Source organism: Montipora foliosa, chromosome 14 (genome assembly GCF_036669935.1).
Source record: "Montipora foliosa isolate CH-2021 chromosome 14, ASM3666993v2, whole genome shotgun sequence".
In the NCBI taxonomy this organism is placed as follows: domain Eukaryota; kingdom Metazoa; phylum Cnidaria; class Anthozoa; order Scleractinia; family Acroporidae; genus Montipora; species Montipora foliosa.
Genome location: NC_090882.1, coordinates 17,887,705 through 17,909,634, shown reverse-complemented (window position 1 = coordinate 17,909,634; position 21,930 = coordinate 17,887,705). Strand labels below are relative to the sequence as shown.

The 21,930-nt window shown below is 39.0% G+C and overlaps 2 protein-coding genes and 1 long non-coding RNA gene across 4 annotated transcripts; 1 reads left to right on the top strand and 2 right to left on the bottom strand.

Moving 5' to 3' along the window:
- Positions 1–133: 133 nt before the first annotated feature.
- On the bottom strand, positions 134–4,751 carry LOC137985369 (citrate synthase-lysine N-methyltransferase CSKMT, mitochondrial-like). Its single transcript, XM_068832956.1, has 2 exons — positions 4,467–4,751; positions 134–1,862 (listed from the first exon to the last, which is right to left on the bottom strand). Exons 1-2 carry the CDS (start codon positions 4,546–4,548, stop codon positions 1,132–1,134), a joined length of 813 nt encoding a protein of 270 aa, XP_068689057.1. The 5' UTR covers positions 4,549–4,751; the 3' UTR covers positions 134–1,131.
- Positions 4,752–4,791: 40 nt separating this feature from the next.
- Positions 4,792–9,980, top strand: LOC137985299 (protein-L-isoaspartate(D-aspartate) O-methyltransferase-like). Of its 2 annotated transcripts, none has more exons than XM_068832876.1 (8): positions 4,792–4,914; positions 4,981–5,085; positions 6,809–6,840; positions 7,028–7,132; positions 7,711–7,831; positions 8,357–8,442; positions 8,544–8,712; positions 9,792–9,980. In XM_068832876.1, the coding sequence occupies exons 1-8, from the start codon at positions 4,821–4,823 to the stop codon at positions 9,797–9,799; spliced, it is 720 nt and encodes a 239-aa protein (XP_068688977.1). In that variant the 5' UTR covers positions 4,792–4,820; the 3' UTR covers positions 9,800–9,980. The 2 variants fall into 2 exon arrangements, with proteins under 2 accessions (XP_068688977.1, XP_068688978.1); XM_068832877.1 differs by having other exon boundaries at positions 8,544–8,715.
- Positions 9,981–13,520: 3,540 nt separating this feature from the next.
- LOC137984847 (uncharacterized) lies at positions 13,521–18,762 on the bottom strand. Its single transcript, XR_011119190.1, has 4 exons — positions 18,645–18,762; positions 18,121–18,320; positions 14,632–17,961; positions 13,521–14,359 (listed from the first exon to the last, which is right to left on the bottom strand). It is a non-coding gene; the product is annotated as an uncharacterized lncRNA (long non-coding RNA).
- Positions 18,763–21,930: the final 3,168 nt, after the last annotated feature.

Sequence of the window (21,930 nt, the reverse complement as noted above, 5' to 3'; positions counted from 1 at the left end):
TATGGTTCCTCGAGGAAAAACAAACTTTTAGTTGCATCTTAAGTGAAGAGTGCACGATTTAACGCCCTTCACGTCGGGTTCACTTAAATCCAAAGAGGGTCAACGGCCTACATGTATGAACGTGCCATATCCGTTCAAAAGTTTAAGTTTCGTTAGCTCTAAATGAAACCCTAAGAAGTATCATTCAAATGAAAAGTTTGAATGGAAATCTCAATCGCAAGGCAAAATACAAACGTTTACACTCCGGTTTGACTCCCAACGATATTTTCTCTCTCACGAACTAAGCAAGACAACTTCGAACCGGAAGCACGTGCGATACCAACAATTTTCACGTGCGCGCGTTGTCATGAAAGCAGAAAAGAACTGAGAAGAATATTGACCTATCACCTTCTGTCAGAGTATCACGTCTTGTTCACGTGACAACCGCACCGTTCACTTCCGTCTCAACTGATCATGGCATTCACCTTGATTCACATTTCAGACCAAAGTGTTTTATTTTTAGGGGACGCGAGAAAGGTGGGGCGGGGGGGTACTTAAGAGCCGGATACCAAAACTGTTTGCTTTTGGATTGGTTTTTGAGCGTTGTACTCGCCCGTTTTGTAATTAGGGTGCCACGAGCCCAATTTCAATGAGCGACGAAATCAAAAACCTCAGATCGTTGTGTTCATCTTGCATTTTCCCTTTCTCTTTCTTGTGTGTGCGTGCCAATTAGTAGGCGTTGATCATGAAAATGTGACCATATGGACGACCACGAACAAGATGACGAATAACGAGAAGACGGTGAAGAAGACGGAGACAAAGACCGTGAAATTGACAATGATAATGATGATGATTTGAAGACAACGATAAGGGGGAGTATTTCTCCAGTTTCTCCAGCTCACAAAGAAATGAGTACCTTGCCGTTGCAACAAAGACAATTCCTTGGAAAAGTGGATTTCTTTAGCGTAGGATGGCAAAGGACAGTTCCTTTTTTTCCCCTCATGATTGTCAAAACAAAAAAGCAATGCTGTGATGCAATCCTTTGTCTCACTATGTATTCCCTTGAGATATGCAAAGCAACGTCTCGACTGCTTGCTGTTAGCAAGCCCGGCTTCATTAGGCTATGAAGTTCTGATTAAGGTTACATGATGCTCAGTACTTAGAAGCGGAAGTCACCTTGTGGACGACATACATAAAATGTTGGAAGCCTGAACGAACTTCTAGTTCACGCCAAACCCAAACCGCCTCACAATTCTCTTTGTCGTTACGTTGAAGCATTTGATGCTTCCCTTTCTCGAAAAGATTTAGCCGTAGTTCAGGAGGTTCATCTGTAAACTGAATGAGTTTTCCGTTGGGTCGTAGTACACGCAAAGCTTCTTTCACCACCTCTCCGAAGGCGATTTCTCCACTGGGCCCCTTCAGCACAGCATCAGAGGTACCTTTGTCAAGAACCAACGCAAACGTCCCATCGTGAAAGGGTAAATTCTTTACATCAGCTTGGTGACAAGCGAATCCCGTAAAATCGCAGGGGTGCAGCATACTCTCCATGGGATCTGTGATCATCTTGGCCGAGATTCCGTGTTTATCGATGAATTTTTCCATCGCTTTTATTGCCTCGAATGAAAAGTCAACGCAATCGACACGGCATTTCCGGTTCAAGTGTTCAAAAAGTTCCCAGCTAAAGTCTGAGGTACCACAACCAATATCCAGTATTCTCAGAAAGTCATCTGCGCGAAGAATAGGAAGATGTGGTTCAAGATAAGCTGCGACATCTTCAAAATGCACGAACCAATCAAAGCGCTTACCGCCTTGACGATTCGCATAAAAAGTATTCCAGAACGACTGATGGGACATGTCTCCAAAGGAACGCATTAGAAACAAACCTGAAAGATGAAAATTTCATCAATAACTTGAAATGAATCTCGTATAAAAATATACTTTACCTATCTCGTTTCTTTTTCAGTTTCGTCTCTCATATTTTCACCACGATTAGCACCGGCTTGAAATACGGTTCACCTAAAGGTTAACATGTTAGGCTGAAATTTAATATTAGGGTTACAAAATCTCTTTTATTTTGTTTTTAAAGGGGGCCTCTATTATGGCCCTGGTAAACGACAAAACTTTCCAGGTTTAAGATGACTCAAACCAGTTTCATCACATCTACAGTAAAAGACACCCTATATTTTTTCTTCAAATTCGTTTCTTCAAAAAAAAATTTTATTGCTGGAAATGATAAGCAGGTTAAGTTGAAACTGTGCGAAAATATTTTTAAAATATGTGCAGCGGATTTAGAACTGCAGGAATAGGCCATTTCCGAGTTCATGTCTGCCTCATCTTCAAAGCGAGTCCAAGTGCAAAGTTTTTGTGATGGTAATTAGTTCTGCTTTACATATGAAGACTTGAAGAATTCCGGGCATTTGAACTTTTGAAGATTAAATCGTTCAAATTCCCGACCCTCGGGTCAAAATGGTGTTCAAATGCCCTACCCTCGAGCCAAAATGGTGTTCAAATGCCCTACCCTCGGGCCAAAATGGTGTTCAAATGCCCTAGCCTATCGCCGGATTTGTCTGATAAACCCTACTAAGAACAATTTTAGTTGACTTCTGTCTTCTTTAATAAAGCTTGTGTATAAACATGACGACCCACGTTTCGTGACCTTTATACGATGATACCGTTTTTACCAGACTTGAACAAGTACAAAAACACAACTTTAACATTAAAACTATTAAAAGTGACTTGAAATTGAATTAATTAATTCGGAAAATGTCAATAAGCAAGTATAAGCTGCTCTAACTCCGAAACATGGCAAAGGCTGTTTAACGAGGGTACTGTACACTTATCAACAACAGAGCCTAGAGCGTTTACCACTGTATGTATTTTAAATTGTTCAGTGTCCGTTGAATACCTCTAACAGAAACGTACATGGGGTTGTGAAAATGTACCATATTGTTTTCACTGTGTAACATGACAAAGACGAATTCAGGAGCCAAAATTCCATTGAAGACAACTCTTGAAGGCATTTGTAGTAAGCCAGTCCCTCACAAATGCTATATCTCTTCCTTTAAACTCTTCCATCTCGTCCAAACAGTTGAAAGCTGTTTGCGACTTCAGCGCCCGAAAAAAAATCATTTGAAACCTGACACTTCTGGTTCAATTTTCCCCACCCAGCCAGGCAAAGGTCAAATTCCCCACACCTGGGCACAGAAAATAGTCAAATACCAGGGGTTTTCCCGGGGGAGGGGGGAAGTTTCGATTTGATTTGATTGGCGCATTACCAGTGGAAAAGTTAAGGTGGCTCTAAACCCGCTCCAGAGAATTTTTTAACCTTGCAGTTTCACCTTAGCCTGGAGGTTACTTTCCAGAAATAAAAATTGGAGGTCACTGAGCTTGTTTGTGAGATATAAGCGTTCAAACACAAATAACACAAATAGAGGGTGTCTCTAAATAGTTCTCCTGTTGCTTTGGTGACTTTCTTATGTCATGATATTGAGAGTGTCATATTTCAGCTACAACACTTTCAACACCACATTTGACATCACACCAACCCAAAACTGTGTTTATTGCCGTCAGAAATTGTGTTAATGACTGCCTGTAGTGCACAAGAGGTCAACACCCAATTACGTCCAAAATGATTGCCAATTATGGCAATTTCAGCATACCTCAAAAAGACACATTTTCAAACACCATTCCTCGCTACGCAAACCTACCCGAACTAAACAAAGTTATCTTCAAAGCTTACAATACAACTGTCAATTATGCAAGGTCTCACCCCAAAAAACAAATAGACAACCCGGCCATACCGAGGTAAAACAACTAGACAAGCAATTGCAAAAACGCTGAGATACTGAATTGAATTCACCTCTTCTTCCTAAAACCCCTCTTCCAGCTCATAAGGAAAGCCCCAATGCCCCTCCCTCCCCCCCCCTCCCACCCTTTTGCAATGTTGATACCCTTTAGTTTAAGTGCCAAGTGGAAATGGAAACAACTTTGCTTGGGGGGAAGAGGGGTTGAGGATGCGCTGACTTGTGAATGACAAGCATTGTATGGTTATCGACAGTGACTGAGTGTCTCAACTCCAAGCCTTCAAGATGGCCGTTTGGAGATATTTTTTGCACATAGAACACCCGGAAAATGGCGGCCAAGGCGGATATATTGATTGCTATGTTCAAAACACACTTTGTGCTATGCTTTCAAGTAGATTTCAAAACATCTGTTTTACCTTCCATTTTTACCTTCCGTTCTCCTTCAATATGGTACTACAACATTGCCTTAACGTGAAGCAGTGTGACAGAGTCAATCCTTCTAATGGAATATACTGTCTCTTCGAATTTGCTGAAACTAGCTTGAGGCACGTTGATCGAATGGACCAATCTTTTTTCGGTCACGAAGTCACGTAATATCATTTATGTCACGGAATATTACATCATTTAATCACGCGGTCCCGGAAATGTTTCTTTAAGCCCCCAGTATCAATGAAATGTTCTTACGTTTTTGGCTCTTCAGAAGACTGACCCCGGCCTTGATAAATGAAGAAGAACATCTTCGTCCAAGCACTTTAACAGGCAGCATTCTCTGATCTCGGCTCTGAAATCGAGCAAATCATCTTGAACCCTTCATACTTCCACCTACAAAAAGAACTGTTTAGGTACTAATATTAAACAGAAATGGTCGAGAAGGGAATTGAGCCTATCCTGAAGAAGACTGACAAAGAATTTGCAGAAATCTTCCCACGCTTTCTAAACATATTGACCGCCATTTTAAAATGGACTGACGAATCCTTACGACCAGCAGTTGTGCGCATGTGTTAATGCGAAGCGTCATGTAAACACACATCATGGCGGATGGGAGTTGCAAATAGGTTTTTCGGAATTTTGCAAAAAATGGCGTGGAGAGCTCATGGCACGAGCAATGACGATCTCATCGATCAGCTTAAAGGTACAGTAAATTGTCGTTTGATGCTCTTGGTGAAGATTTTTACACAGAATCTCTTTCCAATTTCAGTTCACGGCGTTTTGAAAAGTGCACGAGTAGAAGATGCCTTGAGGAAAGTTGACAGAAAGCACTACTGTAGATGGAGAGCTTTCGAAGATTCCCCACAGCCGATAGGTTTGTTTTATATACAAATAATAAATTTGTGGGAATTGTAACATCGTAAAATATCGTTATTTTACCCCAAGTTGAAGACTGCATATTTAATTAGGTTGTGTGTTGATGAAATGTAAACCAACCTCTTTTGGTTTTTACATAATTCCCCTAGTGAGCGATCTTTGTAAAAGAGGAGGGGAGTGGACCCACAAGAATGGATTACTTCTAGAGCATTCATTTCTCATGGCAATCAGGATAAATGAAAATAATTGGGGTGGGAGGGGGGGGGGGGACTGCCTTTAATATCTTTGTTATTGTCCAGGCCTTGGTTTTCCAAAAGGTGGAATGCGCTATCCAACGGATAAATCACTATCCAGTAGATGAACACTGTCAAAACCAATTGAGTTATCCAGTGGATAGATCACTGTTTTTTTTTTGGGGGGGGGGGGGGGGGGGGGGGGGGGGGGTTTTCTCAGTTATCACTTGGGCTATGATTCAACAATAAAACAGCATCATTTTTCTACAGCATGGCCTGCTAAATTGAGAAATTCTTTTTGTAACTTGATTTAAAGATATAGAGATATGATAAGTATGTGACTTCCCTGCTAGCAATGGAATCTTTATTTTTTGCGTTCGCTGGGCTGACGAGTTCAGGAAAAAGAGGCTTCTGTCCTGGGTCGAAAACTCACTTTGATCCAACCGCCGTCCACAACCTTGGACTGCACTCATTCAAACCGCATGCCCCATGATATGTTTGCTGACTGTGACTTGAACCTGCTGTGTCCCGTACATTCCTTTACAGTAATCCTGCTGTTGTTAAATGAGCCCACACAACATGAAGTATCATGTGAGGATTCAGTCGCTAAGTAACGGCTGCCCATTCTCAACACAGTGAGTTTCAACCCATGGCAGAGATCTCTTTTGCTATACTCGTCAGTCCAGCAAACGCAAAGGAAAAGAGAACTTAGCTGGCAGGGAAATATCTGACATACATTGTAAAGCAAGTTTTTTCAGTGTAGTTTATTTTGAGCGAATGTGAGAGAATGTTTTAACACATATTAAATGAAAGGTGTGGCTGCGTGACGCAGCTCGAGTCAAATACCCACATTTCACCCTTGCTCGCCATAGTCTCCAGTAGCTCAGTGGTTAGAGCATCCGTACTAGATCACGGAGGGTCGTGGGTTTGAATCCCATCTGGGGCTCGGATTTTTCCAAGTTCCCAGTGGGTTCAATAATTATTGTAACACCTTTCATTTAATATGTGTTAGTTTATTTTACAAATGTAAATGCAGGCAAAAACTTACAGGACAACCTTTAAACTGGGTTAGTAGGATGTATCATTTACACAGAATTAGTATGTAATGAAAGGCTTTCAGATACTACCTTAATGTAATAATACTGCAGGTTATAGTAATTTATGCAATGGCTACATGTTATATGGCCTTTTCATGCATTGGTTTGATTGTAATTCTCCAAGCCAAAGAACTGTGTTGAAATGCTGTAGCAAATGGTATTATTATTGCTTCCAGTTGTTGGACTAAAATTTGCAAAAATCCATTTTATGTACCTTTTAAGAACATTGCAGACATGAAGCTTACCTGTAACCAACTATTTTGTTTTTTACGGCTGCCAAAAATGAAAAGTTGTTGCTGTGGCCAGATAGACTGGTTCATTGTGATTGCACACAAGAGTCATACCTGCAACTTACAGGTGTATGTTGTTCTGTTTCCTCTTGGATTTTCAGGTTTCCAAGCAACCATTAGTGCCCCACACATGGTAGGTTTTGAAGGAGCATTGCAAAACCCAACAACCACATCTATGAGGAGAATAGGAAAACTTGCTGTTTATTTATATTGCAGACACTGGGTTGAAGATCTTTTCTTTTTAGTCTTGTCTTTATTGCATACCTTCAGTGAACCATGTTAACTAATCACCAGAAAACATCTTTCATCTCTTTTCTCAGCATGTGTATGCATTACAGCAACTTGAGAATCACCTCAAAGAAGGAGCTTGTGCTCTTGATGTTGGATCAGGAAGTGGATTCCTCACAGCAGCTATGGCGTACATGGTAAAAAATACTATATTGATTGAACAGTTCGTTACATTCATAATCTTTTGCACCAAGTCTCACTATTACATACCTGAACAGTGCTCTTCTCTTTAACAAATGGATTCCATGTTGCCTTGTGTCTGTTCAGTAATAGATCACAGATGACATCAAAATGTGGTAAGAACAAAAAAGTGGTACACGAGGTGATACCCAAGTGTCACTGATCTTCTTATCACATTTTGACATCTTCTGTGATCTATTACTGAACAGATACACAGCAACATGCAATCTATTTGTTTTACCGGTATATGATAAAGAGTTAAACTTTATTCACATAAAAGCTGGTTTATGATGGTGGCGTCAATCGTGCGTCTGTCCTCTAATAGATCATAGGCAAGAACCAATTAAAATGCGATAATAATGTGAGTTATTATATAAAAAATAATGAAACCACTCCCCATTGACAACTAAAATCTTCTGGCATTAGACAGAGTAAAATGTATTAAGTCTCACTCCGAGGAGTTAATCAGTTAAAGGGGACACCTGACATCATCTCCTTAACTGCCTGCCTTTCATTGACTTTTCTTCTTTTGCAGGTTGGTGAAACGGGAAAGGTTTATGGAGTTGATCATATTGATCAGCTTGTGAAAGACTCCATTGCAAATATCAAAAGGGGAAACCCTGAACTGTTGGAAAATGACAGAGTAAAACTTGTGTGTTAGTACTTTCAAAACCTTTTACTTAAACTTGACTTAAACCAATTAATCTTTAAAACTTTCTTCAGATCATCACTCCCAACTTTTCAATTCCTTTACAAGGGTCAATGTTTAAAAAATCATTTCATCATTCAGATAAATGACTGGAAGATTTACATGGTTAAATTTAATGACGTATCGTTTTTCTTTGCGCTTGTGAACTATTAATACAAAAGGTAAGGGATTTGACTCCTGTGAGAAGCACTCGGCCAAATCGTCATCAGTATGTACTGGTTCATCGAAAGGCGAAAGAGAGCAGTGCGCCTTGTGAGTCCACAACATTTTGACCACTGTGATAACGAATATCATTGTCAATAAGAGTACAGACAATGGTGAACCACTTTCAATTTGTTAATTTGAGGTACAAATGGCAAAACATGTTTGCTTTTGGTGGAGAGATTGAAATTAGAAACAAAAAGTATTTGAGTTTAGGTCCGCTTCAAGGATTGAGAAAGTTCATTCCTTTTGTGTTCTTGTAAATTATTAGGTGGTGACGGCAGAAAAGGATATGAACCGGGGCAACCATTTGATGCCATTCATGTTGGTGCTGCAGCCTCAGAAATGCCACCAGCTGTAAGGAAACATAACAGCTAATTTTCAAAAGAGATACACAATATTATTTTTATTGTTATTCTGTGTCACGATTTGTATTTTTACATGTTTTTTACTTTTAGCTTCTAGAACAACTGAAACCTGGTGGTCGACTTGTTTGTCCAGTTGGTCCCGAAGGCAGAAACCAAGTCCTTGAACAACATGATAAGCAGGAAGATGGACAGATAATAAAGAAAAACCTCATGGGTGTGATCTATGTTCCGTTGTGCGAGAAGAAACATCAGTGGCCAGGTTGTAAGTTGTCTTTCCAATTCTCTATTTTCGAATTTCCCATAATACACTTTGTTTGCCCCCCAAATTTTGTATAAACTATTGTTTTCAAATGCTCTTGGGGACACTGCATATTCCCAAGAGCATTTGAAAACAATGGTTTATGCAAAATTTGGAAACAAAGTGTATTATGGGGAATTCGAAAATAGACAATGATGAAACCTGATATTAAAGGGGCAGTGTCACGCTATTTTAGTCAAACTAAAAAAATTAAAGGACATTGCATCAATGAAGACCAAAAAATAATACTGTAGTTTTGTTACCAATAACCAATGAAGTGCACTGAAGTTATTCTTTGTTGTTTGCGACCAAGGATGGAGAGGATGGAAATGGATTGGAACTTGAAAAAACTGGCCAAGTTTGGAGTTGATGTCTTCAGATAGTCGCCAAAAATTAAATATAAACGAATAGCTTTTTGTGCCATAAATATATTTCATATCTTGTCAGTTGTTGAGAAGAATGACAAGGATGCATCTAAGCCAGTCGCTCGTCATTTTAATCTCCCTAACCACTCCAAAAAACACATGGCTATCTGCGGCCTTTCCCGACATCTAGGTACGAGGGAAAGCCGCAAGAATCTGGAACAAAAAATTCATCTTCCAAAATCGGCACCCTTAATCCTCACGGTATTAACGAACGTTTTTCATTTAACTAATGTATTCCTTTTTTTCACGTTGCCATATTACAATCAATAGCGTAGCTCCAACTCTACCATAAAAACTACACATAACCCACAATTCCTCGATTTGCTCTGACGAAAGGCTAACGCTCGAAACGTCAGCTTTTAGAATCTGTGTACGGTGGCCAATTTACATTATCAACTCCGTTGATAAAACCAAATTTTTGTACACTACTACTACCACCGACGCAGCACCACAGTTTCTTTAGAAACTACACCAAATAGTTGTCCTTGTTTATGTTGGGTATCCTGTGCTGGACTGATTACACCAAGACACGGTGAGGAGTAGTAATACATTCTGATTTCTTGTCAGTCGATGCTATCCTTTTTTAACATACTTTTACTCCTATTAATTTTACAGAATTTTGAGGAGAGAGTTGAAGCATTTCACCTGACAGTGTTTGCAATAAACCATATTAATTTTTGAAGCAAAAGAAAATGTATCTTTTCTCTTATTGCAGTGATGGTGTTCTCTGCAAATCTTGAATTCGAGTACAAACTTGTTGCATGAATGAAATGATTTCAAAAGAATAAAATAGACAACTGAAAAGTGGTGTAGACTGAATAATTAGACTTAAAAATATGCTTCCTTTTAAGGTGTATTTGAATTACATGGGCAGCTTATGAGGATAAAGGATCTTGGTTTCAATGCTATGTGACTTCCATGTCTTTGTAGGCTTTAATATTACCTTTAAATTGATACAGTGACAGAGTGAAATGGATAAAAGGTGTTCCATCCATTCTCCACTGATACCAGCCTCAGAGCTGATATAGGTACTCTCATGAACAAAACAGATTAATATGAAACAGATGCATTTGATGTCACATTAGTCTTGTTCGTGTTTTAAACTAATCCTTTTAGAATTAAGTTTTCGTTTCATACAAATGTTAAGAGGATTGATTAAGCCAAGTGTAAACTCCACGTTAAATAAAGCCTGTGATGTTATCTTATGTTATCTTATCTTTGGTTCAAAAAACATGGTTTCCCATCATATGATTGAATAGGCTCTGGATTGCGGAAAGTGTTAAGAAGTGGAGATGGAACCGAAGGTCATTGTGTCCTTTGCAGTAACTACAGTATAAGCCCAGTTATGAGAAGCATGCCACAAACAATTAACCTATTAAAAAGTATGTTACACTAAATGTTATGACTGACAACGTGTTTGACCTCCAATTAATCATAGAAATTGCACAGGTGTATATATACAAAATTAAGAAAACTGAGGATAAAGGCCTACGTTCTAAAATAGGGCTTTTTTATGTCTGGGATCGCTAATATAATTTAAAACCGAACGAAACGTAGTTGTCATGATCGTGAGTTAATAAATATCTTATGAAAGGATGCAGGATCTAACTGATAATAACGTGGTCGTAGCTGTCTCTCACGAGGCTTATCGTATAGTTTGGAATAGTCGCACGCCGATGCAACGAACTCGGCTCGGCTTTGTAACCAGACCCCTTTACAATAAACCGGCTTACTTTAAACGGGCTTCTTGTCGTCAAGTGGAACCAAGCCTCGATGCAACCAATCCCTAGTGAAGCAAGCCCATTTTCCCGACACTTTTAAGTCAGTAAATAAGCTCTTTAGAGGTAGTGGGCGAAAGGAAGGAGAATTTACCCTTTTTTCATGGCGATGTTCATCGTTACGTTATCTGTTACAGTGTCTATTTTTATCATCTGCCAACCAGTGGTAGTAGATTGGCTGTCAAAACAGAGCAGTGGTTGGCAAATTTGAATAGCGAAGGGAATTGTATGTTAAAAATGTGAGTATCGCTTTCCTGATGATATAAGGATGGCCAAAGCAAGTATGATACTCAAACAGATCCAGTATTGATGGAACCCAATTTACTAAAATTACACTACATTCAACGAAGTCAATTTTTGTACTCGTTTTGAAGTTCTAAACTTGATTAGATGTTTTCCTTATGTTATAGGCCATTTCCGAGTTCAAGTTCTTCTTCAAAGCGAGGCTAAGTGCGAAGTTAGATTCGCTTTGAAAATGAGGCAGGCAAGAACTCGGCAATGGTCTATCGTACGCATAGCTTAGTGCTATAACAGGCATCCACTTTCCTTTCGGTCACCATTTTGCACAACAAATATACAGGAATTTCCTGTTTTCGTCCTACGTCCAAAACTTTTTAATACTCTCAGTTCTGATATTACAAGCTCCAGAGAGTCTGGGCCTAACGTAAAGTAGGATCGAAATATTCTATCACATGACCTGAGGCATGAAGATCCCAACATGTGGATCGCCGTAAAGGTGGTTTTGGTCTGCGATTAACGGAAAATCGAAGAATTTTACCTGAATCTTCCGAGGAAATATCGGGGAAGCCAAAAGTAGTTGATTCACGAAAACCAGATTTAAGCGCCAACGCTGTTGGCACGCTAACACCAGCGTTGAGTTTCCCCAGCGTAGTTGCATTACCTTATTATAGGAAATAAACGATGCACGGCACGTCCGATCTGAAAATAACTTCTGTGAAATTCACATATCCCTGCAAACGCCCCTACGCTCACTCTCTCTCCCTCATTTTTTTTTAGTTTCGCTTACTGCGCTTACTGAAGACTTTTCCATAACACCATCATTCCCCTAAACCGCCATATGCCTCTTGCAGTAAAAGCAACCGTGAAGGAAAAAGACTCGTGCAAAAGTAGGTATTGACGAGAGTCCATTTCCCACGAGTAAGAATCTGGTATCAGGTTTGTTCCCATCAACGTCGGAAAAGTATCTATTTTTAAACCAAGTTTTGCGGGAAATAACATAAACAATATAGTAAATGATGTACCTATTTCAAATCTCCTGAGGTGAAGATTCTTTGTGTATTGATATGGAAATACCTGAACAAAACATTTTATTCCCAAAGGGTTTGAATTGAGTTAGCGTATTTGGTCTATTGTATATTTCCAGCAAAAGTTGGTTTAAAAACAGACACTTTTCTGACGCTGATGGGGACTGGGACAATTTGGATAAATCTTACTCTTCGGTGATGCCTACTGGTTGAGTGACGTGTTTTGCAATAGATATTACTAGTTTCGAATTGTGTAAAAAAAAACAAGATTCATAAAGGACCCCTACTGTATCTCTGTATAGAACTAAACGCTTAGGAGAGTAATTCACATTTTCGTTTGTTTATTTGTTTATTACACTTCTTGATATGTCTGTACCATGGGAACCATTCCAAGCCTCTGTACATGTCACTGAAATCTTCAAGGACTGAGGAAGCTGTTACTGATCATCATTTCCCCCGATTAAACATAGTGGCTCAAAACAAGCCTCCACCCCACAGAGAAATTTATGACACTTGTTCCTTATGTGGTTCAAGTAAAGTCCTTCAAATCCGCATCGTCGTAAAATTAATGGCGGATCTAGAGTCTCGTCCACTATTTTCAAGCACCGATCAAATTGAGGATACCACCATTCGTGGTCATCAAGAAAAACGAAACTTTCATTGCAGTTCTTAATAATCTTGTTCTTATCACAGTCTTCAATGGATATACGGCTCTTGCACTCGTAGCATCTGAAAGTCGATTTTCCTGAAATTGAATAGAAAGCCGGAATTAATTGTGTTTGTCAACGTTCCAGCCGCGAACCTTTCAGTAGAGCTTCAATGAGCTAGTTCGGTGACGCGGAATGGTGAACAGAACCAGCCAAGACAACTTGGACAGTTGCACCATAAGAGTTTAGAAGAAATGATATTCAATTTGTAGGGTTTTCTTGACTTTCTCAGTTTACTAGAAAGTTTTTAAGTATCGGCATATTCTTCCTTTTAAAATGCCATGTATTTCGATTTCGTACCAAAGAATACCAATACTCCAGGAAGGGGGGAAAGTGGAAATCTAAGGAGAAAGGTGTTTACTACAACAGCCCAAGTAGTGATACTTACCAAGGACAGACAGCAGAAGAATTTCAGTCAACAGAAAATATGAGAAGACGCCCATGTCGATTCTTTATGATCTCTTGCTACACGATGAGCCCGGAAAATTGTATCAGAAAACGCACGCCCTCGCCAACTGGTAAAGATTTATAACAAAAACCACATTGTTGCTTGGCGATGTAATTTACTTTAGTTCCTGTTCCTGTTCTGTCCTTTTTTCTTTCCTGCTTTTACTTTAAATTACCGTTGATCGTCTTTATAAGTATTCTCAGTTTCAACTTGAACAAGCGTCTGATGGTGTCGTGGTGTAAATAGGCTTAACGGTTGCTCAGTAACAAAAACTTTGCCTCTAAACGTGAAGTAAAAGAGCCTAAAATTCACAAATTTGTGCAAAAAGGTAAAGAGCTTGTTTCCGAAAAACATCAAATAATCTGGATAAAATACACGATAATATGACAAATGTATTTTTCGTATAGAACTCGGGAGAAATCCGAATGCTCCTTCCGGCAGTACAACCTACGACCTTCCAATTTCGGTTTATGTCACATCATGTTTGGGCCTCTAATCAAGGAAACGAAGGGCTTATTTTTACTGTATTTGTATACAAGCAAACACTCCGATAATTGAGGTCTATTTTAGCCGGCGTAGCAGGCGATGCGGTTCGGAGAGGGAGTGGGTTTTCTTCCCGAATTCTCTTTCTGTCCCCTTCCCTTAAACGACTGCTACAGGCGAGCTCTATTTTTATGAGACCGCTAGGCTCTCTTTTCGTTTTTTGAAAAATCATGGAAGCTTAGCAGCAATATTCCGAAAAAGGACACGCTTTATTTGAAAACTAACGATAGTGTAAGGAAATGAAGAAAAGGAAAGGAATTGATTAACTCGTTATATCTTAAACTGTAATTTATTTAATTATTAACAAAGATCAGATGTAAAACAACTTTATACTAGTCATAGGTTTTGCAACTCTCTGGTTTACATGTACAGCATTACAGAAGATGCGGATATATGACGTCACGACTGAAGGATGTAACATCGATGGACAGCTTTTTAAGACCTAAAAGAGATACAAGATTTTTTAAAAAAATCATATGGCAGAACAAAGACGTTATTAATTAAGAGCATATAATTCACCTTATTCCAAAATGGCCGCCATTTTAGTATTCTTTTGTTTCCACGCAAATTGGCCCTTATGGCCTCGTTCAAGGTTAAATATTCTTTTGAATTTTACGTTTGAAAACGAGTCCATAAGGGCCAATTTGCATGGAAACAAAAGAATACTAAAATGGCGGCCATTTTGGAATAAGGTGTATAACTATAACTTCAAACCTCAAACTGATGAATCCCATGGGACAAATCCTTTGCCATAATACAATTACAGTCCACAGAATTGTGCTGCCCAAGAGCTAAGGGGAGAAGGAGGAGGGAACGCACGGATCTTCCATGGAAAAGAGGGAAAATATATGTGCGGAATTAGTGTTCCTGACTACACAAAACTTGGTACAAGATAGCTGTGCAATTAAAGCCCCTAAGAGCGACAAACAAGACAATTGCAAACAATGCAAACACAGAACTGACACACGTTCTGACTATCCAAGTGCTAAAAAAGGTGAAAACATGAATCCAGAACACAGACGTTTGTAACTACCAATTGGCAAACAGCACAACAATTTTACGCAGAACATATATACATGTGACGACATGAAAGCAGAAAGACGCTTGTTTCTAACGACATAATAGCTAACTATGTAAACACTTCAAGCAAACAAGAAGCACATTTAATTTGTGACGACAACACTACAAGGGCACACCAGCATTCACATTGAACACACACAATTGTGACGACGCAAATGCAACAATACAAACATTTAGTACAAAAGACACATATTTGTGACCAGACAGTGTTGTATCATACAAGCACTTACTCGTGACAAACGAAACACAAATGATACAAACATAAACAATTCACGCGTTTATGATGGCTTGTGAACAAGCAATTACACCAAACACTCGACACAATATCCTGGCCCCAGTTGCTCCAAGGTTGGATAACGTTTTCCAGTGGATAAGTCACTATCCAGAGTATAAATATACTTCGCGTAAAATGTTGGCCAAGATACTTAGAGTGTGCATATTTACAGTTACGAGGACAAATAGTGAACTCTTTCCAGAGATCTAAACTGGCGAATGGTGACCGGCTTATCCACGGGATAAAGTTTTCAGGTCTTCGAATAACTGGGGCCTGATCAACGCAGAGGACACCATTACAGACCATTAATTAACACTTACAGATAAAACACAGCGGATGTAACATAATTGCAAACCATACAAACACTTACACAAAACTCACATGTTCTCGATGACACAGTTGCAAACTACACCACAAAGGCTAGTAGTTACACAGAACAATCTTTTATTTGTAACGACACACTTACAAACAATACAAACATTTACACAAAACAATATGTAAATGACGACACAATCGCAGAAAAACGCACACACTAAAACAGAGGCACACTTTTGTGACAACAATTACAAAATCACGATCACGATAGCAAACATTTACATAAAAACCTGCTTAACGACATTTACACGGAACAAACACGTTTGTGTCAACGACACAATTGCAAACTACAAACATAAACATAGATGTTTGTGACAACAAAACCCACTGGCAAGTATTGAGAAAAAAAGGGAGGATATCGTTGACGTCACCCATTGTCATTAATGAGCCAACCTGAGCCCCATTGGCTATTGAAACAAAGGGTCTTTTGTTCCAGTGGTTGGCACATTTGAATAACAATAGGTAATTTTTGTAAACAGATATCTTCCCTGTACAAACGTTTTCACAGAAAACATTTGTTAGTGTAAATACAGAGGAAAATCATTCGAGTATCAAACGAGAACACACGTGCTTGACGACACAATTGCAAACCATACAAACACACTGAGTTACAAAAAGCACACATGTAGTACCAACAAAATTGCAAAGCAAACAAGCATTTACACAAAACACAACACAAGTGCGGCTGAACATGCAAAACGATTAACACAGAACTCACATGTTTGTGACGACACAAGTACAAGTATTTAAATATAACACGTGGTTTTGATGACACCATATCAAACTATACAAACATTAATTAACACAGACCCAAGATGGTTTTGACGACACAATTGCAAAGTCTGGTATGCAAGAGTTTACTCAAGACAAAGACACAAAACATACGTTTATGACAAGGTAGTGGCAAACCAAAAAAACATTTGCACAAACGAGACATGTTCTGACAACCCAATTGCTAAACATGCAAACATTAGGGAGCTTAAGCAACGACAACGCGGACGGCAACAAGAACCTCACAAACTTGCATATTTAGTGGGCAAAGATAATAGCTTTGCACGCCGTCGTCAGCAAAACAACAACGTGAAATAGCCAAATTTGAAGTGTTATCGAGAATGTCAGCACTTGAGGATAAATTTTAATTTTCTCCCTATGAGGAACTTAACTACCACACTCTTGTCATATTAAAAAGGTTGAAATAGTCACGAAGTAATTTTATATTTTGAGATGACGTTCTTTGTTGCCGTCGCCGTTGTCGTTGCTTAAGCTCCCTATTACCACAACACGACCGTGACGTAACACACGACACGTCATACATATATACATACATACAGTCCATAGAGAACATTTGCACAGAACATACGTTTGTGACGACAAAATAATTGCAAACCAAACAAGCATTTACACTTAAACAAAGATATTTGTGAGAACAAAATTACACTGAACTTTACAAACATTTACATAAAACACACATGCCTTTAATGATATAGTTGGAAAACCACACTGATAAACAGCATAGAACACAAATGTTTGTGTCGACGACAAAAATACAAAACACACAGCAAACCATACATTTAAACAGGACACACGTTTGTGACGACGCAATTGCAAACCAAACAAAAATTTAAACAAACATACCTGTTTGTGAGAGGTCAAATCTCAAACAAGCAAAAATAACACCGTACAGAACACATGTTTGTGACAATACAATGGCAAGGAGTAGAGATATCTTAACAGAGCACACATGTTTGTGAGAAATAGTTTACGACATGACGTTACGACATGTATTTTTCTGGCAACTTCGGAAGCAAAGTTAGGCAAATAACGTGCTAACTAATATAAACGTTTTCAATTGGATGGTGGAACTTTGAACAATCACAGAAAACGCACACAATCAAATTAGCCAATCAAAGTGCAAAGCGAATTCATGCAGCCGGTGCAAGGCGCGGGAAAATGCATGTGATCAACACTTTGACTGCTGATTGGCTGAAAATGTGGCGCGAAATTCTTAAGCCAATCATCAACCGTAGCAACACAAAACAGTTCTACAACGATCTAAAACTGCATCTTATAAATAATACGTATCTGTGTTTGGTGGATCAGTTTTGTTCTAAGCACTGTAATATCTGGTCTCTCTAAAAGTTGTCGTTACGTCTTTGAATCAGTCATTAACAGTCAAAGTCAAGATGATTGATTGCGGAGTCAGTCGTTCAAAGCCTTTGTCGCTGACGTTTCGTTTGGAGTTGCTTTATTCATCCGTCCGTTTGTCTGTCGATGTCACTGTTTCGCGTGGTCAGGATGACAGTAAATTTTGTTACCTGAAACAAAGGAGAGGAGTATTGCTTTTGAAGTACCGCAGACCGAGTTATTGACGAAAAAGTACACTATTAAAATGGCTTGTTGTGTTTGTTATTTCTGATACACTATGCTTTACTGAATGGAAAAAAAGATTTCTGAGTGATCACTTTCAAAATTACCTTTATAAATCAGTGGGCATAACCTGTCTGTATTTGCCATACCCACGTAAACCTTATTGGTTATTCATGCATTACATTCCTCTGGATGGATGTCTTTCAACCATGTCGCCTCTTTTAACGCTACGGGTCGATCTCATTCATTGCGTCTGCTTTTGTCATCTGGAAAAGATGTTTACTCTCCCTCAAAGGTTTTGAAACACCTTAAAATACGAGAAAAAAAGAAAACGTTACTTGGACTGAAGAATCTGCAAAAGAACTACCCGCACAAGTCAAACGAAAACTGTAACAATTTTTACGCCTGAATTTATTTGATCACGCAGTTAGCTGTTTTTAATGAACCACTTCGAAACAAGGGAAAAACGTAACATAACGTTGACTGCCATTTTGCTTTTATTCTGCCAGTACAAAGGCTTTCACTTGCATCGCCCGATGTTGCTTACAGCAGCAGGATCAATATTACCCTTGAAAATTCCCCAAAAGAAATATGATTCTCCAAAATAGTCGGCATACATGTTACTACTTACCAAAGATAAGAACCGTAAAAAGATAGTGAGGCCATGCGTGGTTCCGTTGGATTAAAGCTTCTACACTGTGCAACGCTCTTTTCTCATCATGAAATTTAACTACTAAATTAGTATCCGAGACCGCTTTTGTTTTAGCCAAAATCCGCCACGCCCTGTGATTCATCATTACCAAACAGTTCCGTAATATCATCGTAACCAATGACTGTCCAAAGGCTAAACGCGCGAGAACGAGGCCGGTTTCGTGATTTCTAATAAGAAGTCTGAGATAAATCAAGTCTTTAAATCAACGACCTGTTTTTGAACGTGATGGAAACCAGCCTCAGCAACTGTTGCCTGACTTAAACCTGCCCAGGCCACCTGTTCACTGATAAACAAAGCTTACCATTCAAATGAAACATGTGATTTTTCACATCTAATACTGTGGACGGAAAATGAAAACTACCAAAGTGATATCCAAGTTTGAAGTTTTCCTCATCGAGGTAAGAGCACAGAAAGGAATAGTTTCCATTCTAAATGAAGTGACGCCAGAAATTTTAGTAACTATGCAAGATGAAAAAGGGTGAGCCGATCAATGTGGAATCGAAGAAAACCCTGAGTATCGTTTCAGACACTTTTTTTACTTTCTTTCTCTTTCGAAGCTGCGAAGAAAACCTTGTCTATATCCCCAGGTTTTGACAACCACCATCCGCGTAAAAAATATATTTAAGTCTCTAGAGAATTTATCGTCCTAAATTGTTTTATTGAGTCTGTATTGTCCACTTAAGTGTCTTGTATCCAGAGACTATTAAAATTATGGTTCTACTCGTATTCAGAAGATGCCATTTTTCATGTTCATTAATCAAAATATTATTTGCTAATCTCAGTAGTTTCGAAACGAAAGCCCTTAGAAAGGTCAAAGTTTGACTGTGGTTTAAAACTACGACCATAATTGCCACCGACCTTTCGATGAGACAGTAGTCGTCAATTAAACGTTTTTCGCCTCCCTCAACGTGTCGGTCGAAGGGCTTTTTAATCGTGTTATTATGGTTTCTATAAGGACGAACTGTGAGAGAAAAGTAAAACGAGCAATCTAGCCTCTTTATGTGCATGGAATAAGCCGCACAAGCTCAGTCACGGAGAACTTCATTGGTACTGCACAAGTCATAACTACTTGTGGCGTAATAGAGACGTTTCTTTACGTCCCCAGCACCAAAATTGAAATCAGGGGCGGTTTCATGTCATGCTGCATCCTCAAAGCAACTTCAGAAATGAAACTGGTCATAGTCATAAATCTACCCTTGAAAGAGTCAGCTAAACTGATTGTATACTGAAATTCGAGTTGCGCGTGAGTTTCCAAAGATCATTAAATTGGTCTGTGCCGCGTTCAGCCAATTTGTTGAGCAGAAAATCAACAATTATTTCGGTATCTCCTTTGAAATTATTTTGTTAGGAACTTAAGCCTTGTTTTCACTAGCAACGCGAGCAAAAGCGCAAACAGAAGTAGCTTATGCGAGTGAAAACGAAAGTCGACATAAGCATCCAAATCAATCATGGCATCCGCCATTTTGTTCAAACTCTTGTGATCGTTTCGCTTGTGTTTTTGTGTTTATGCTTTGCGTCAACCCCGTTTTCACGGAGAAATAGAGCGGTTTTCAATTGAGTGTCGAAAGTAATGAGATGATTACTTTGGTTTATGATTACTTCACTCAGTGATTGGTTCAAAGTTCTCGCGCCATTTTTTCAACCAATCAGAAGTGAAACCAAAACCAATCGTGGCTCACGCGTGCACATTTTCCCGCGCTTTGTGTCGGCTACGTGTAATTACTTCGAGTTTTGATTGGTTTGCCGGATTTTCTCAGTCCTTTTTGATTGGCCAAAGTAATTACTTTGGTTTCTAAGCGCTCTTGTGATTGCGCTTGGGCGTGCGTCACTAGTGGAAACCAGGTTTTATTGCTTCACTATACTCTTAATAGTCTTTAGTGATTAAAAAAACGTCTACGAAACCTTGAAGAATGGCGTTTAGAAAAGGGCAGAAGCTATTGGCTAACTGAGAACCACAAATTTTCAATGCTGCAAATTTCAGGAGATATCGAATCCGCTATGGGCATCACAATGTCGATTAAGTCTAAAAACCTACTTTTACGTTGCCTATGGAAACGCCGGGGATTAGGGGAAGATAACTTCTGTAGTTCAGGAGCCCGTTCTGCCATCCACTTGATTTGATAGGCTGGTTTTTCAAAATGTTCTCACGATAACAAAAATCAAAGTAATTGTGGATTTTTGATGACTTAAAATCTCTCTAATTATTATTATTATTATTATTATTATTATTATTATTATTATTATTATTATTATTATTATTATTATTATTATTATTATTATTATTATTATTTCAGAGGTGGCATTTAAAGTTCTATGACACCTATCAGAGCCTACTTGCTGCAACGACCTTGGTAGCGGATAGATTTTCATGCAACAAATCATTTTCTCCAGGAAGCTGAAAGTCAAATTGTCTGAGCATTCTAGCTGTGAGTCTTGAAAAACTTACGACTGCCGAGAAGGAGCTTTCAAAGAGCCAGAAAAGCTCCTTCGGGATCACTCACTGCTCTTAAAAACTTAATGTATACTAACCGTACACACGTTGGTAGCATGTAACAATTCTCCCTCGAGAGAATTTGTTTCCGTTATTTATTGTAGAAAATCTCACCAACCGAACAATAAGCATTTTATTGACCTGTCCTTGGAGAATTTGGGATACATTCCACTCGTGGCGAGCCCCAGGGCGTAGTCAATAACCCTTACATAATCACGCAGTTTGAGCAGCTACGCCCTCGGACTCGGCACGAGGGGAATATATCACGTATTGCCGAGGGACAGGTCAATAACCCTTGCAGGATCACGCAGTTTGAACGACTAAGTAGCGAGTGATTCTACAGCTCCGTTGCACGAGTTCTCAGGGTAGTCCGCCAAGAAAGAGGGACTTTATCGGCTTTCGAATGCCGAGGGCTTCGATTTCAATTTTCCAACTATCTCATTTTTTTTAGACTGGTTATCATTGGCAGCGAAATCATATCCTCAAGAGACACACGCAAATTCAGCCTTTTATTGCAACAAAAGACACTAATTAACCTTCTGACTCGCAGGAGTGATCAGTGTGTAAATTTGATTATTATCCACTTACATGTAAGAGGTGTGATCTTGATATAACACCCAAATCACTACCCAAGAAAGAAATCTATGGCACGATTTAGGATAATGAACTTTTCGATCTTGGGTTTGAAAAGGTAAACGACAGGCTAAGCTGTCT

What these genes read in the sequence shown, in the direction of transcription:
- LOC137985369 (XM_068832956.1), bottom strand. Translation starts at nt 4,548, where the DNA reads ATGCTGCCTGTTAAAGTGCTTGGACGAAGATGTTCTTCTTCATTTATC. An exon ending in TCTTCTGAAGAGCCAAAAAC is followed by an intron (nt 1,863 to 4,466) that starts GTAAGAACATTT and finishes TTCATCTTTCAG; the next exon opens with GTTTGTTTCTAATGCGTTCC.
- LOC137985299 (XM_068832876.1), top strand. Translation starts at nt 4,821, where the DNA reads ATGGGAGTTGCAAATAGGTTTTTCGGAATTTTGCAAAAAATGGCGTGG. An exon ending in CCATTAGTGCCCCACACATG is followed by an intron (nt 6,841 to 7,027) that starts GTAGGTTTTGAA and finishes CTCTTTTCTCAG; the next exon opens with CATGTGTATGCATTACAGCA. An exon ending in TGACAGAGTAAAACTTGTGT is followed by an intron (nt 7,832 to 8,356) that starts GTTAGTACTTTC and finishes GTAAATTATTAG; the next exon opens with GTGGTGACGGCAGAAAAGGA.